The sequence below is a fragment of the Myotis yumanensis genome, unplaced genomic scaffold (genome assembly GCF_028538775.1).
Source record: "Myotis yumanensis isolate MYYU_CA2020_CCGP unplaced genomic scaffold, mMyoYum1.0.hap1 SCAF_2, whole genome shotgun sequence".
Taxonomy (NCBI): domain Eukaryota; kingdom Metazoa; phylum Chordata; class Mammalia; order Chiroptera; family Vespertilionidae; genus Myotis; species Myotis yumanensis.
Window position 1 is genome coordinate 58,010,384 of NW_027223753.1, and position 12,979 is coordinate 58,023,362.

The 12,979-nt window shown below is 34.3% G+C and overlaps 1 protein-coding gene across 1 annotated transcript in view; it reads right to left on the bottom strand.

Annotated features, from left to right (window-relative positions):
* Window positions 1-5,799: 5,799 nt before the first annotated feature.
* Window positions 5,800-12,979, bottom strand: part of ADGRL4 (adhesion G protein-coupled receptor L4) — a 103,813-nt gene continuing 96,633 nt past the window's right edge. Inside the window, exons 14-16 of the mRNA XM_070405457.1 lie at window positions 9,291-9,382; window positions 7,616-7,784; window positions 5,800-7,261 (exon numbers count right to left, since the gene is read on the bottom strand). Of these exons, the coding sequence (XP_070261558.1) occupies window positions 7,199-7,261; window positions 7,616-7,784; window positions 9,291-9,382 (324 nt within the window). The 3' untranslated portion in view covers window positions 5,800-7,198. The remainder of the gene's footprint in view (window positions 7,262-7,615; window positions 7,785-9,290; window positions 9,383-12,979) is intronic.

Consider the following 12,979-nt stretch of genomic DNA (forward strand, 5'->3'; position numbering starts at 1 on the left):
ATTATGCGGTAGGTACTGTCATTATCGGCATTTCCTAGATGAGAAACTGAGGCACAGGGCCATAAGTGGCCTGAGATCATGGACCTCAGGAGGTAGAAATGGAATTCTAGCCCAGGCAATCTGACTGCAGAGTCTGTGCAAGTGTTCACAGCACCCACTCCCTCTCTGAAAGTATAGGTCTAACATGTGAGAGGTAGCTGTTTATTTACATGTTTCTTAGGGGAGTCTGAGAAATTGATCTGAGTGGGAAGATGAAATTGGGGAGCATTTAGGTGGTTCTGCAGAGAAGTCTGCAACAACACTTGAGAAACAAGAAGCAATGTTGTTTTGAATAATTATTTTCCTCACTTGGTCACTGAAGGTCTTGCAGAAAAGCCTCCTGCATTAGATTGAGTGAAAGATGTAGTTATCATGATTGCCTGTGGGCTGAAGTGACAGAATAAATGACCTCACAGGAGCCAAGATGCACAGAAAACCAGGGGAATTTTAGGGGAATTTGAACACTATTTACAGTGATGGCAGTGCATGGTTCTTTCTTCACAGCGGGCAGAAATAACAGGGAGTCCTTTTTAAGGCTCTGTTCTTATCATCTAAAGCTTCCAGAGCTAAACTGACTCCCTGCATATTGGAGGTCCTTTTAGATCCACTTCTGATACATTAAGGAGAAGGAAGAAAATAACATTTTCAGGTTGAGCAGACTGGCCCTTGGATACTGATATATTGCAAATTGCAGCCCAATAGGAAATAAAACCACATTTCTTAAGGGCAATTTTGAAGGAAACCTATTATTTTTTCCCTTATTTTTAGTGTATAAATTGTAATATACTTTGTAGATGTTATTATTTACAATGCCTCAAAGTGGGGGGCAGAATTAAAATCCTGTTATGTTGGCATGGGAAGAGAGCCATTGCAGCTAAACTAACCCTTTCATTTTATGTGAATGATAACTACATACAAACCTATGATGTATAACATCTGAATGAATTACCAAATAAAATGTTGTGTACTTGCAGACTGCCTACCAAAGTTAACGCTTGCTCAAGCCTTCAATCTAGGGTAAATGATTAAAATCATTTTCACTTAAGTGAAAATTCTCAAGGAGCTTTTTGGACCTCAAATCTCTGATATGGTTTTCACTGAATACTTACCAGAAATAACAAGCAAATCGATATCAATAAAAGGGTTATGGTGTTTTAGCTTATTAACAAGGGTCCCCATCTATTGTAGGAAAAAAATGTATTGGTGTTTGTTCTTTTCAACAACAAAACCAAGTCACATTGCATGATGAACATTACTTCTGAAAAATATAGTAGTTTTTGAATGTATTATTGAATTAATTAAGGTTGCATACAGCTGCGCAATTTATGATCCATCCTCAATATGGACTATTATTCAGTCATTAAAAAGAATGAATTAGCTATACCTGTGAGTTACGTGAGAAAAACAGGTACCATGTTTTTATAATGTGATTTCACATTAATGATTTGAATATGATAATATAAACACGAAGAAAAATATGAAAGAATATGTACCAGGTAGCTAAAATAAATTGCCTGGTTGAGGATGCCGGTGGAAATTGAGGGATAGAAATAAATGTGTAAGAAAAGCGGGGCCAAGCAAAGAGAAAAGAAGAAAAATTTCACCTTAAAAAAAAATGAAATTGCCTTATTTCAAATCGCATATGCACGTAGAAGAGACCTGTCAAAAAAGCATGTCATTGTAAACAGGAATATTGCCCTAATATTGTCCAATAGCATGGAACAGTGGGACATACCCTGGAATTAGAGGCAAAAAGCCTGGGTATGAATCCAGTCACTTCCTATCTGAGTCAGCAAGTTTCTCAGTCACCTGGGGGAACAGAAAGAGCTGGGGCTGCCATTCTGAACGATTTCCTAGCTGTGGGACATTGAGCACTTTTCACACTGAAAAATGAGGATAGAATTGCATATGCTACTCTGAGAATAAAATGAGGTCATGCAATTTAACAATTGAAATCTGTATCACCTTCCAAGGAGAAAACTTTTTTTTTAAGTGTCATCCCTGTTATTTTTCTCATATTTGTAATCTAAAGCCTAAAACTTTTAAGTTTGAACACTGCATGATGACTTCACAATGACCCAAATTAAGTTCTATTATTATGTACAATCTGTAAGTGCTATAGCTATAGTGACTGGGGGCATTAAAACCAAATTGATCAGAGAGGTTTTATAACAAGATGTTTCGTATAATGGGTAGAATTTTCATGAGGGAAGACATGCTAGATAGAAGATAATCTGAATAATGGGTACTCTCTCTGGATCCTTACTTAATCCATAATTCATTTTTTTCTCTCAAAGGTCTCATGTTAGAGAAATTAGAGAATAATATTGATACACAAAAAAATACCTTATTTTATAAGACATTGAAAATGGGTACAGTAAGTTAGACTGACTTCACAAAAAAGTAAGACTGCGGAGTTGTGCCTGACCGGTGTGGATCAATGGTTGAGTGTCAACCTATCAATCAGGAGGTCAGGGTTCAATTCCTGGTCAGAGAAGAACATGCCTGGATTGCTGTAGGCTCAGTCCCCAGTAGGGGTTGTGCAAGAGGCAGCCTATGGATGAATCTCAGCCTTGATGTTTCTATCTCTCGGTTCCCTTCCTCTCTCTGAAATCAATAAAAAAATAAAAAAGGAAAAAGAATGCAGTCACTAAGTTTAGGGGTATAGCATTGAATTAAAAGGGACTTAAGAAATGATATCATCAACTTAGTATATATAGTTTCTTGGTTATGTATAGCATGAAGATCGTGTTTATAAACTTTCTTATGCTTTTTCTGAATATTATATTGTGTGTAAATATATTTTCCTATTCAAAGTGTCGTTAGTTAATCAACATATTTTTTTTTTGTGGGGGGAAACACAGTCAGGGAATTTATTTTATACTCTTTGGTATCTATTTGTCTCATTATTTCAGGCCAAACTTAATGTATTGAGTTCTTTGATTTAATCTCTTGAGATCCTATAACCCATCATCCCCATTTGTTTATGAAGAGCCTTAAATGCATATTTATTAATGAATGTGTGATATATTTTATAGATTGAGGAGATTGAGTATCAAATCCTAATATTTACCACAATCACTATCAAATGAGGAAGTGGTATATGAGGAATAAAAGCCAAATGGATGCATATGTCCTTTCTGATTGGTGTTTCTGGTTTCTTGGGATATCAACCTAGAAGTGGGATTACTGGGTCAAATGGGAGTTCCCTTTTTTAGCTTTTTGAGGAAACTCCATACTGTTTTCTACAGTGGCTGCACCAGTCTGCATTCCCACCAGCAGTGCAAGAGGGTTCTTTTTTCTCCATATCCTCGCCAGCACTTGTCATTTGTTAATTTGTTGATAACCATTCTGACAGGTGTGAGATGGTACCTCATTGTTGTTTTGATTTGCATCTCTCGAATGATTACTGACTTTGAGCATGTTTTCATGTCTCTCGGCCTTCTGTATGTCCTCTTTCGAAAAGTGTCTACTTAGGTCCTTTGCCCATTTTTTATTGGATTGTTTATTTCCTCTTGTTAAGTTGTGTGAGTTTTCTGTAAATTTTGGAGATGAAACCTTTATCTGAAATAGCACTGGCAAATATGTTCTCCCATGCAGTGGACTTTCTTGTTGTTTTGTTGGTTTCTTTTCTGTGCAGAAGCTTTTTATTTTGGTGTAGTCCCATTTGTTCATTTTCTCCTTCGTCTCCATTGCCCTAGGAACTGTGTTGGTAAAGATATTGCTATGACATATGTCTGCTGTTTTGCTGCCTATGGAGTCTTGTATGATTTTTATGGTTTCCCGTCTTACATTCAAGTCCTTTAGTCATTTTGAGTTTATTTTTGTGTATGGTGTAAGTTGGTGATCTAGTTTCTTTTTTTTTTTCTTTTGCATGTATCTGACCAAATTTCCCAGCACCATTTATTAAAGACTGTCTTGATTCCATTGTATGCTCTTGCCTCCTTTGTCAAATATTAATTGAGCATAATGGCGTGGGTCTATTTCTGGGTTCTCTATTCTGTTCCTTGGTCTATATGTCGGTTCTTATGCCAGTACCAGGCAGTTTTGAGAACCATGGCTTTGTAATATAGCTTGATATCTGGTATTGTGATCCCTTACAACAGCTAAGATTTGGAAACAGCCTAAGTGTCCATCAGCAGATGAGTGGGTTAAAAAACTGTGGTACATCTACACAATGGAATGCTATGTTGCTATAAAAAAGGAATTTTTACCATTTGCTGCAGCATGGATGGAACTGGAGAGCATTAGGTTAAGTGAAATAAGCCAGTCAGAGAAAGATAAATATCATATGACCTCACTCATATATGAGATATAATGATCAACAAAAACTAATGAACAAAAATAGATCCAGAGACAAGGTAGCACTGAACAGACCATTCAACCATAGAGAGAAGGCAGGGGAGGAGGGGAGGTTAGAGATCAACCAAAGGACTTGTATGCATGCATATCAGCATAACCAATGGACACAGACACTGGGGTGGTGGGAACTTGCCCTCGGGGGTGCTAATGGCTGGGAAGAGGGGAGTCAATTGGGAAAGAAGGAGACATGTATAATACTTTAAACCATAATAAAATAAAATAAAAAGCCAAATGGGTAATGAAGTACTACTCTGTTAGTAGTTTGGCAAGTTCCTTACAAATCCCCAAAGTTCTTTCCTGGAAAATTGAGTTAAGCTTTAGTATGAACTCAAGGCAGCTTCATTCTCCTGCCTGCTCCACTTCATCAGTTTGACCTTGCTGGGTCATCTCTTTCTGCCTCACTGCGTGACAGTAAGAGACAAGCAGGGAGGGCTTTCCCTGAGAAAGCCGGATCACCCCATGGACTCCAGTATGGAAAACCTAAAGGGAAAGAGCAAAATGCAGACTAGTTCAGAGGGTCCGGACTCTCTTATCACATCAATTGTGTCGTCACAAGATAGCAGAAGGCAGTAATATTGACTCAGGAAGCAAAAAAAGAGAAGGTACCTGCCTTTACGGCAGAACAAAACTTGGTACAATGAATGTCCAAAGGCTAAATAATTGCAATACAAAGTGATAAATGGTAAAATAAATATCTACTAGACAGCAGTGACACAAAGGTGGAAGTATTAATTCTTTGGGTGAATCAAGGAAGGTTTCATTGAGAAAGATACATTAGGGATAAGTAGATGTTTGTCAGAGTAATGATGGTAACAACGAGAAAATTCCAGAAATAGGGGATTAGGTAACAGATAACATGTTTGGGGGAAAATAAACAGTTTGGTATGACTAAAGAAACGTTGATAGGGCAAAAGTGAAAACCAGGGAGGTAGGGTGATATGAGAAGGCCTGAAATCTCATGCGAAAGAATATAGGTTTCTTATTCTGACAAGCTCTCTGTTATACCTCCTCTTTTACTTATATAAGGAATTTTGTGATTACATTGGGCCAACCAGAAAATCCATGATGCTCTTCCAATGTGAAGGCCAGCTGATTATCAACCTAAATTCTTCTCTCCATGCAACCTAAAATAGTCATAAGCTATGACTTAGGGTGTGAACATTTTGGAGGGTCATTATTCTGCCTACCACCCCATGGATTGAACAAATTACTTTTCCATATGACATTCCCCAAACACTGTCCTATAATGACAATGACAATAATAGCTCATAGGTTACTATGTAAGAGATAAAAAACATAATAAAAAGTTATGATCACGGATTGTCTAAAAATGTATAAGCCATATTGGCAGGTAGCTCATCTTTCCTGAGGAAAGGACTTAGCAAAGCAGTAGCAGGATTCATTTAGATAACATTTTATTTGTTAGAGAAAGATCTGACAGACTGCATTTCAACAGCTGGAGAAATTAAAATCACAGCATTTAGCGTATTGGCATACTTTTACAGGTAAGCACAGAACAGTGACATATTTGAAATCTTAGTGCTTCTTCATTTTAATGAGACAATTTGAGGATAGATAGCAGCAGTACATTTAAACAGATATGCTTTAATAGATAGTGGAAAACTGTCAGAAAATAGATCCACTGTGAAAATTTCTGAAGTTCTGAGTGATTTCTTTGTCATAAATAACACTTTGAAGTGTGTACTTTTCTGAACAGAAAAAAAAAGCAACTCACTTTATGAATACTTCCATATTTACAATGCCCTTTTAAAAACAGTAAGTTAAAAGGGAATATTGCAATGTAAACTATAATATTTTTGAAATTAAACAAATAAGGAACTCAACTTTACCAGTCTAATGAGATACAATATTTTTCACTACACTGAAGGTCATAGAATAGAAAGCTTCAGCTTTATTTACAGGCATGAACAACATTTACAGGCATGAACAATATTATATTTTGACACATTTGTGCATTACTGATTATGCATTTGAAGTTACAATCTGTGAAGCAAGTATAGAAATAGCATATGCTTCATTCTAATGTTAACGTAAAAACAGAACAGAAATGTGTATGTTTTTCTTTTGTGAAGCTGTGCAGTTTTTAGAAATATTGGAAAAGAAAGTGAATATAACAAATACAGGTGCAAGTTATTTTTATTTTATTTTTTAGGTGCAAGTTATTTTTGTAGAAATTTATGTTCAGAACAATTCACGAAGTGGTAAGATGTGTTTATTCAATTCTTTATTTTATCTTTATAATTTCTCATCTAGTTTACAAAAAAAACCCACCCAAGTTCATTCAAAATACATTCCATTGTTATGACAGTCATTCCCTTTCTACTATTTTATATTCTGCTCCTTTATTCTCTTATGTTCCACTTTCTGTAACAGAGCTCATTACCAAGGTGATAGGGGACTAGTTTTAAAGTCAACATGAGTCATAAAATATCAAGCCAGTGGTTTCCTTCAGGACATTCATATATTTCTTGTGTTAGAAAGAAAATCTATCCTTGGGCGCAGTGATATCACTCCTGAGAAACCAATTACTTTCCAAATATCTGTAATATTATTTTTGACATAACTAAATCATGTAGGGAAGCATACTGTAGCTACATGGTACATAATTTCACCTATTATATTCAGTTCCTACACTGTAAACAGAAAAACTGACTTAAAATATTTGATTATCTAGTTATTAATTGGATAATTTGCTTGAGTCATTTTCATGCATTGGCCATCCACAGCTTGGCTTTTTTATTTTTGTGTAGCAATAATTATCCATAGTTTCCTCTGTTTACCTTAAACATCCAAAACAACAAGGGACATTTTTGAACAACCTATAATATTCTTCCTGGATCTAAAGAAAAGCAAAAGGGAAGAGAGAAATATTAAATATAATTTCAACAGTCACATCAAATTATTTTCAAATCACATTTTATTGTTATGTTTTCTAAATTATTAATGCCTTGTAATTATCTGTGAGAATATGCAAGTTTACAAAAAGCATATTTTTCTGTGAGTAGCAAGTTTACAAAAAGCATATTTTTCTGAGAACAAGTAGGTGTTCTTATTTTTTTTATACTAAAATGTACTGCACTTAGGCAATAAAGGCACAAGTCATGCCTTTATTGAGAATAAGGGTTTTTATCAATTTGGTAACTGATGCTATATGAATATGTCATAGAGTTGGCCAATATAACAAACCGCTTACCTTTCTAGATAAAACACACAGGAATAAGAAAATGAACATTCCTTGGAAGGCATTGCTGATGGTGAAGAGGTAAGCTGTCACCACCGATGCGTGTACAACATGAAGGACCCCAAAGATCCAGGTGGTGCCAAGAAGGAACAGGAGAGCAAGGGCTCCTCTGGCACAAGACCTAGAACGTGTTGGAAATGTTCCAGTTAAGAAAGTTACATGGACTCATATCCCTGATTCCTCAAATGATGTGGGAAACTAGTTTGTAGTATAAGTGAGACATCTTGCAAAAACCAATAGCAATTTGACAAACTCTGGCAAGCTCTGCACAGTTACATGGGACAGCCTTCAGAGCATGCTACTGCACTGCGGCAAGGATGGGCTTCCGAAATCAAGGTAGCGTTATTAAAATATACCATTTCTCAGGGAATTTTCTTAATCTTAAAAATATTTTTATCTGTGTACTGCAGTGTGTGTGCTTTGATTTCACATCGAACGTTGCAGTAATTCCCGAAGGTAACACATATGTCTGTTCGGAAATATTTTCTTTAAGAAATCTTAAAAAGTATACCATACAAACTGTGGTCAGCACATACAGCGGGGCCTTGACTTACGAATTTAATTCGTTCCAAGACCGACCTCGTTAAGGAGCTCGTTAACTCAAATTACTCTATCAACTCAATGCAAAAAATCGGCCGAGAGACAGCTGGTATTTCAAAAAAATCGTTAGTCGGGACACTCGTAAGTCAAGGCCCCACTGTATACCTGACATCAAAGAAAACTTTCCTTTCTGGTTTAGTAAAGTATAAAATTAGATTTTATTTTATAGCTTTTCTAATACCGTTACCTCCAAATAAATTCATGTCAAAATACTAATCTCTTAAAAATTAAAAGATAATGCATGCCCATACTCACTCTTACTTATTTTCAGCCTTTATCCTATGACTTTTGGTAAAACACTATTCAATCCTGCTCACTGCCTTAAGAATGAGGCAACTAATGATTATTTTTTTATTTCTTTTTAGTCTAAGCATTCTTTATGCAGAAGATGTTTTAGCAGTGTACTTCAGAAAATTAAAACCAGCACGCTATGTGAAACTATGAATGGTGAGTAGTAAAAGAAAGTAATCAATCAAACATTTGCTAAATTCTAACTATAAATCTTGTGCAAGGTAATGAAACTACAGTAGTGTTTCCAAGCAACCCAAACATTAGTTATGTCTAATGTTCCCTATGATACACTAAAGTTTTCCCTAAACAAACTTTTTTCACAGTCTTAATAAATCAATGTTAAAGAGAGGGGTTAAAGGAAAAACCATGGCCACATGTAAACTAGGAAACACAAGGAAGAAACTCAGGTACGAAGCTTTGAGAAGTGTTTTGCAAAAAAAAAATCACTAAGGCCCACTTTTTCTTAAAATGATCATTGTCTTTTCTTTCAAAGAGAAGTATGCTTATAAAGATTGTTTTACTTACCATTTGATAAGTGGTAATTGTAGGCTTATTAAACATACTAAATTCTACTTAACAAAAAGTACTTTAAGTATAGAGGAAGAAAGCATGAAAAATCATTCAAAATTTGTCCTTTCAAAAGTTATTTGTACCTTAAGTTACTAAAGCTTTTAATCACACACACACACACACACACACACACACACACACAAAGTAAACTTAATGGAACATTTACCTTATGTTCTCATAGCAACTGACTTCTGGTTTCAACCCTGCAGTGTGACGAAAAACTTTGTATATGATAAATCCAAAAGCCAAGAGATTAACCTGAGAAAATAAATTAATTTCAAAGGAGATAATTTTCATGGTAAATTATATGCATATAAAGGAAATAAACAAATAGTAAAGATTTCAAAGATCAGAAACTAGAAAATCATGGCATTTTTATGTGCATTACAAAGTACACTCTGGTGCACTTAGCAAAAAAAATCTGTGGTTGATGTTTACATTATCACTGAAAATTGTTAGTACACATGGTAATTAGTACAATTTACCAAATTGGACTAAATAACCTGTTCAAGAAACTTCAGATTTAATTATCACATCTATAGATTGATGAGTATCATCCACTACCAATATTATGATTAATATACATATTCAGATAAATTTTGGTTTGAAAAACTTTATGAACACTTGAGAAATCAAATATTTGTTCATTAAATCGTGTTTTGTTTCTTTAAGGAGACATGTTAGTGATAATTCTGTCAACCCTTTAAATGAAAATAGAAATTGAAAGGAAATTAGAAAACTCAACAAAACACTTTTTTTTGCTAGAAAATGTTTGAATGTTCTTTCTTTTATATAGTTCATCTAGCTATCTCTTTTAATATTTAAGTTGAGATTTGATTTTAACTTCAGAAACTTTAAAATGTTAATCAATGAAATGTTTGTTTGAAGGTATATATACATTTTGTTGATAAACATTTATAATTCCTATATTTTTGGAAACCTGTAAGTCATATTTAAGTATCAGAGGACTAATTGAGAGAGATATTTTAAATGAATATCTATATTAATATGAGCATATTAATAAATTTTAAATATTAAATATTATAGAAATAATTTGTATATTAATCCTTTATTGAATATATTTTATTAATCCAAACAGGTTTTCAAAAGCCATTTTGTAATAACAATAGCAAAGTGTAATATTTTAATTTTCAGCTAATTCTTAAACGAGTATTCAAGAGCTCATAGTTATGGAAAGATTCTATTCCATATTTTAGGACATTTTATATTACTTCTCAAAATAAAATTTAATAATTATTGTTATAAAAAGCAGTTTTATGTAATGGCTCAGATAATTTTATGTTGTCACTTCTCCACAGAGAAGTCCTTGAGAGCAAAATCTTAGAGAAATGAGGTCTAATCCCTTTTTCCTGCTTCCAAATGTTTATTACTTCTAATTATATGATTAATTAATTCTAATTACACTAATGCTTTCATATAAAGAAAAAAAACTTTAGCAATTGCAGTGAGAAGATAAAGTAAATTTAATAGATTTAGTTGACAGTTTCATTTTATTGTATACACAAATAAGTAATTGAAATGACAATTTAATTTTATAAATAATCTTTACTACTTATGAAAAAGAGAAGTATCATATTTTCTAGGTTTCTATACCTATCGCTGCTTTAAATAAATTTGGAAACAATGGCTGTATTTAGTTTATAAATATATAAATTTTTTAAATAATAAAAATGTTAGAATTTTGTTAGTATAAATAATATACTCAACACATTATTGGTTTGAAAGCTTCAAATAACTTTTATAAGATGTTTATACTGAACTTATCTCAACAAAGGAAGAGTTATAACATAAAACAACTTTAAATGATAAAAATTATTCTCTAATGCATCATTTTCCCAGGAGTAATTTATAATAGTCATCAAATAAAGTTTCTTAAATTCCTGTTTTTAATAAAATATATTTGAAAAATAGTTGCTCGTACTGCTATGGTTTCTCAGAAGTGCAGATACATTTTGGACATGCTTTTCTACATCATACGGTAAAGAATAGAAATGGAACATTTCCTATAGGTGATCCCATTCTGAAATGGGACATTCCCTATAGGTGACCCCGTTTTTTTTTCTGAACAAAAGGGAAAATGTTTACATACTTGTAAAACCAGGTGCTGCTGGACAAGTAGGAAACTAATTCCTATTCCATAAACTCATATTTTTCCAATTGTAAGAGAAAAGAGGTTTAAACATGTTTATCAAAAGGTATTATGGTTTTATGAAATGAAAATAATCACACATTGATTGTGTTATCCACCAACATTGATAATAATACAAATATATGGAACTCTTTATTTGCATTTCTAAAGGGTCTATTGAGTGTCTAGTATAGTGGTGAGGGCTGGTACATATTAATGAACAAAATAGACATTGTCCTTTGTTCTCATAAACTTACTAAGAAGAAGGTAGTAAACAATCATACAAATATTTATAAATCTACAAACTATGATAAGTGCTACTAAGTCACAGATTTAGACTGTTAGGAGTGGCAAGATGGGGCTAGATTAGAATGAAGATTTGGGAAGTACCTCTCAAGATCTAGCATTTAAACTAGTACCTGATCAATTATAATACATTAGCAGATCAAGAATGAGGGGAGAAATACATTCTATGAGGGAAATTGAAAAAAGCAAAGAGGAACGAAAGAGTTGAGAATGCAGTGTGCCTTTAAGTAACTAATAACAGTGGCTGGGGGGTAGTAAACACAGAGAAGAGTCCCATGAAGTGAGGTGGGCCAGGTAGACAGAGATAGTTCTTGATTTTTATCTTAAATGCAAAAGTTTTTATTTATTATTTTACTTAGTAATCATACAAAAAGTACTGTAGGGCTTTTCCTTAAGGAAATCACAGCATAATGGAGAAGATGAACAGTCAGTAGGCAAGTTCAATACTATTCAGTAAGTGCATGCAATTGTTTGCATTGTAAAGAATACAGGTGGAAACACCCTCATGTTTTGATTCCTAAGCCAATCTTAAATGACCAGAACCAAAGAATTGCAAAACAAAATAAATGAGCACTTTGGATCACAGCCATTGGACCTACCTATGTACACTCATTTCCCAGGTGATCGCATCCTGTGACTCACAATATTATCCTTAGGTCCTGTCTGACCTCACCACTCAGAAATGTAATAGGCATCCTGGATTAAAATGTCAAAACCCAAACTGCTAGTCTTTCTTCAAAGAACTCATCTTTGCTGCAATCTTGCCTGCCCCCAAAACAAAAAAACAAACAAATAATAAAGTTATCTCATCTTTCTAGCAGATCAGGCATATTTATCAGCCAACCCTTCACCTCTACCTTCAATTCATATTTAGAATATCTCTACCAAGCACCATCTTCATAAGTCCTACCCTAGAAGGGGCCACCATCATGCCTCCCTAGGCTACTAGAAAAGCCTTTTAATCAGTCTCCCCTCTTCTAGCTTGCTTTCCTATAGTCCCTCCTCATGACAGAAGACAGATCTCTTTAAAATGTAAGTTAGACCATTTCTCTATTCAGAACCCTGGAATGGCTTTCCATCTCAGAGTTAGATCTGAAGATTTCACAATAGCCTCTAGGATCTGAAATGATATAACTATTCCCTCAAGTCCTACTCCACCTTCTGATCATGTCACATTGGATTTTTTGTCCTTCCTCCAGCACACCGAGATGCCTTGAGGGTGATTGTACTTGCTGGGCCCTCAGATATATTCCCCCTAGCTATTTCCCTCACTACCTCTGCTTAAATGCTGCTTGTCCACATACTGCCTCCCAGTGTACTTTTATGAAAATTTGGAACACAAATGATAAATCAGATCTGAGATCAATTCCATGAAAATGTAGAAAATGATGGTATTCATT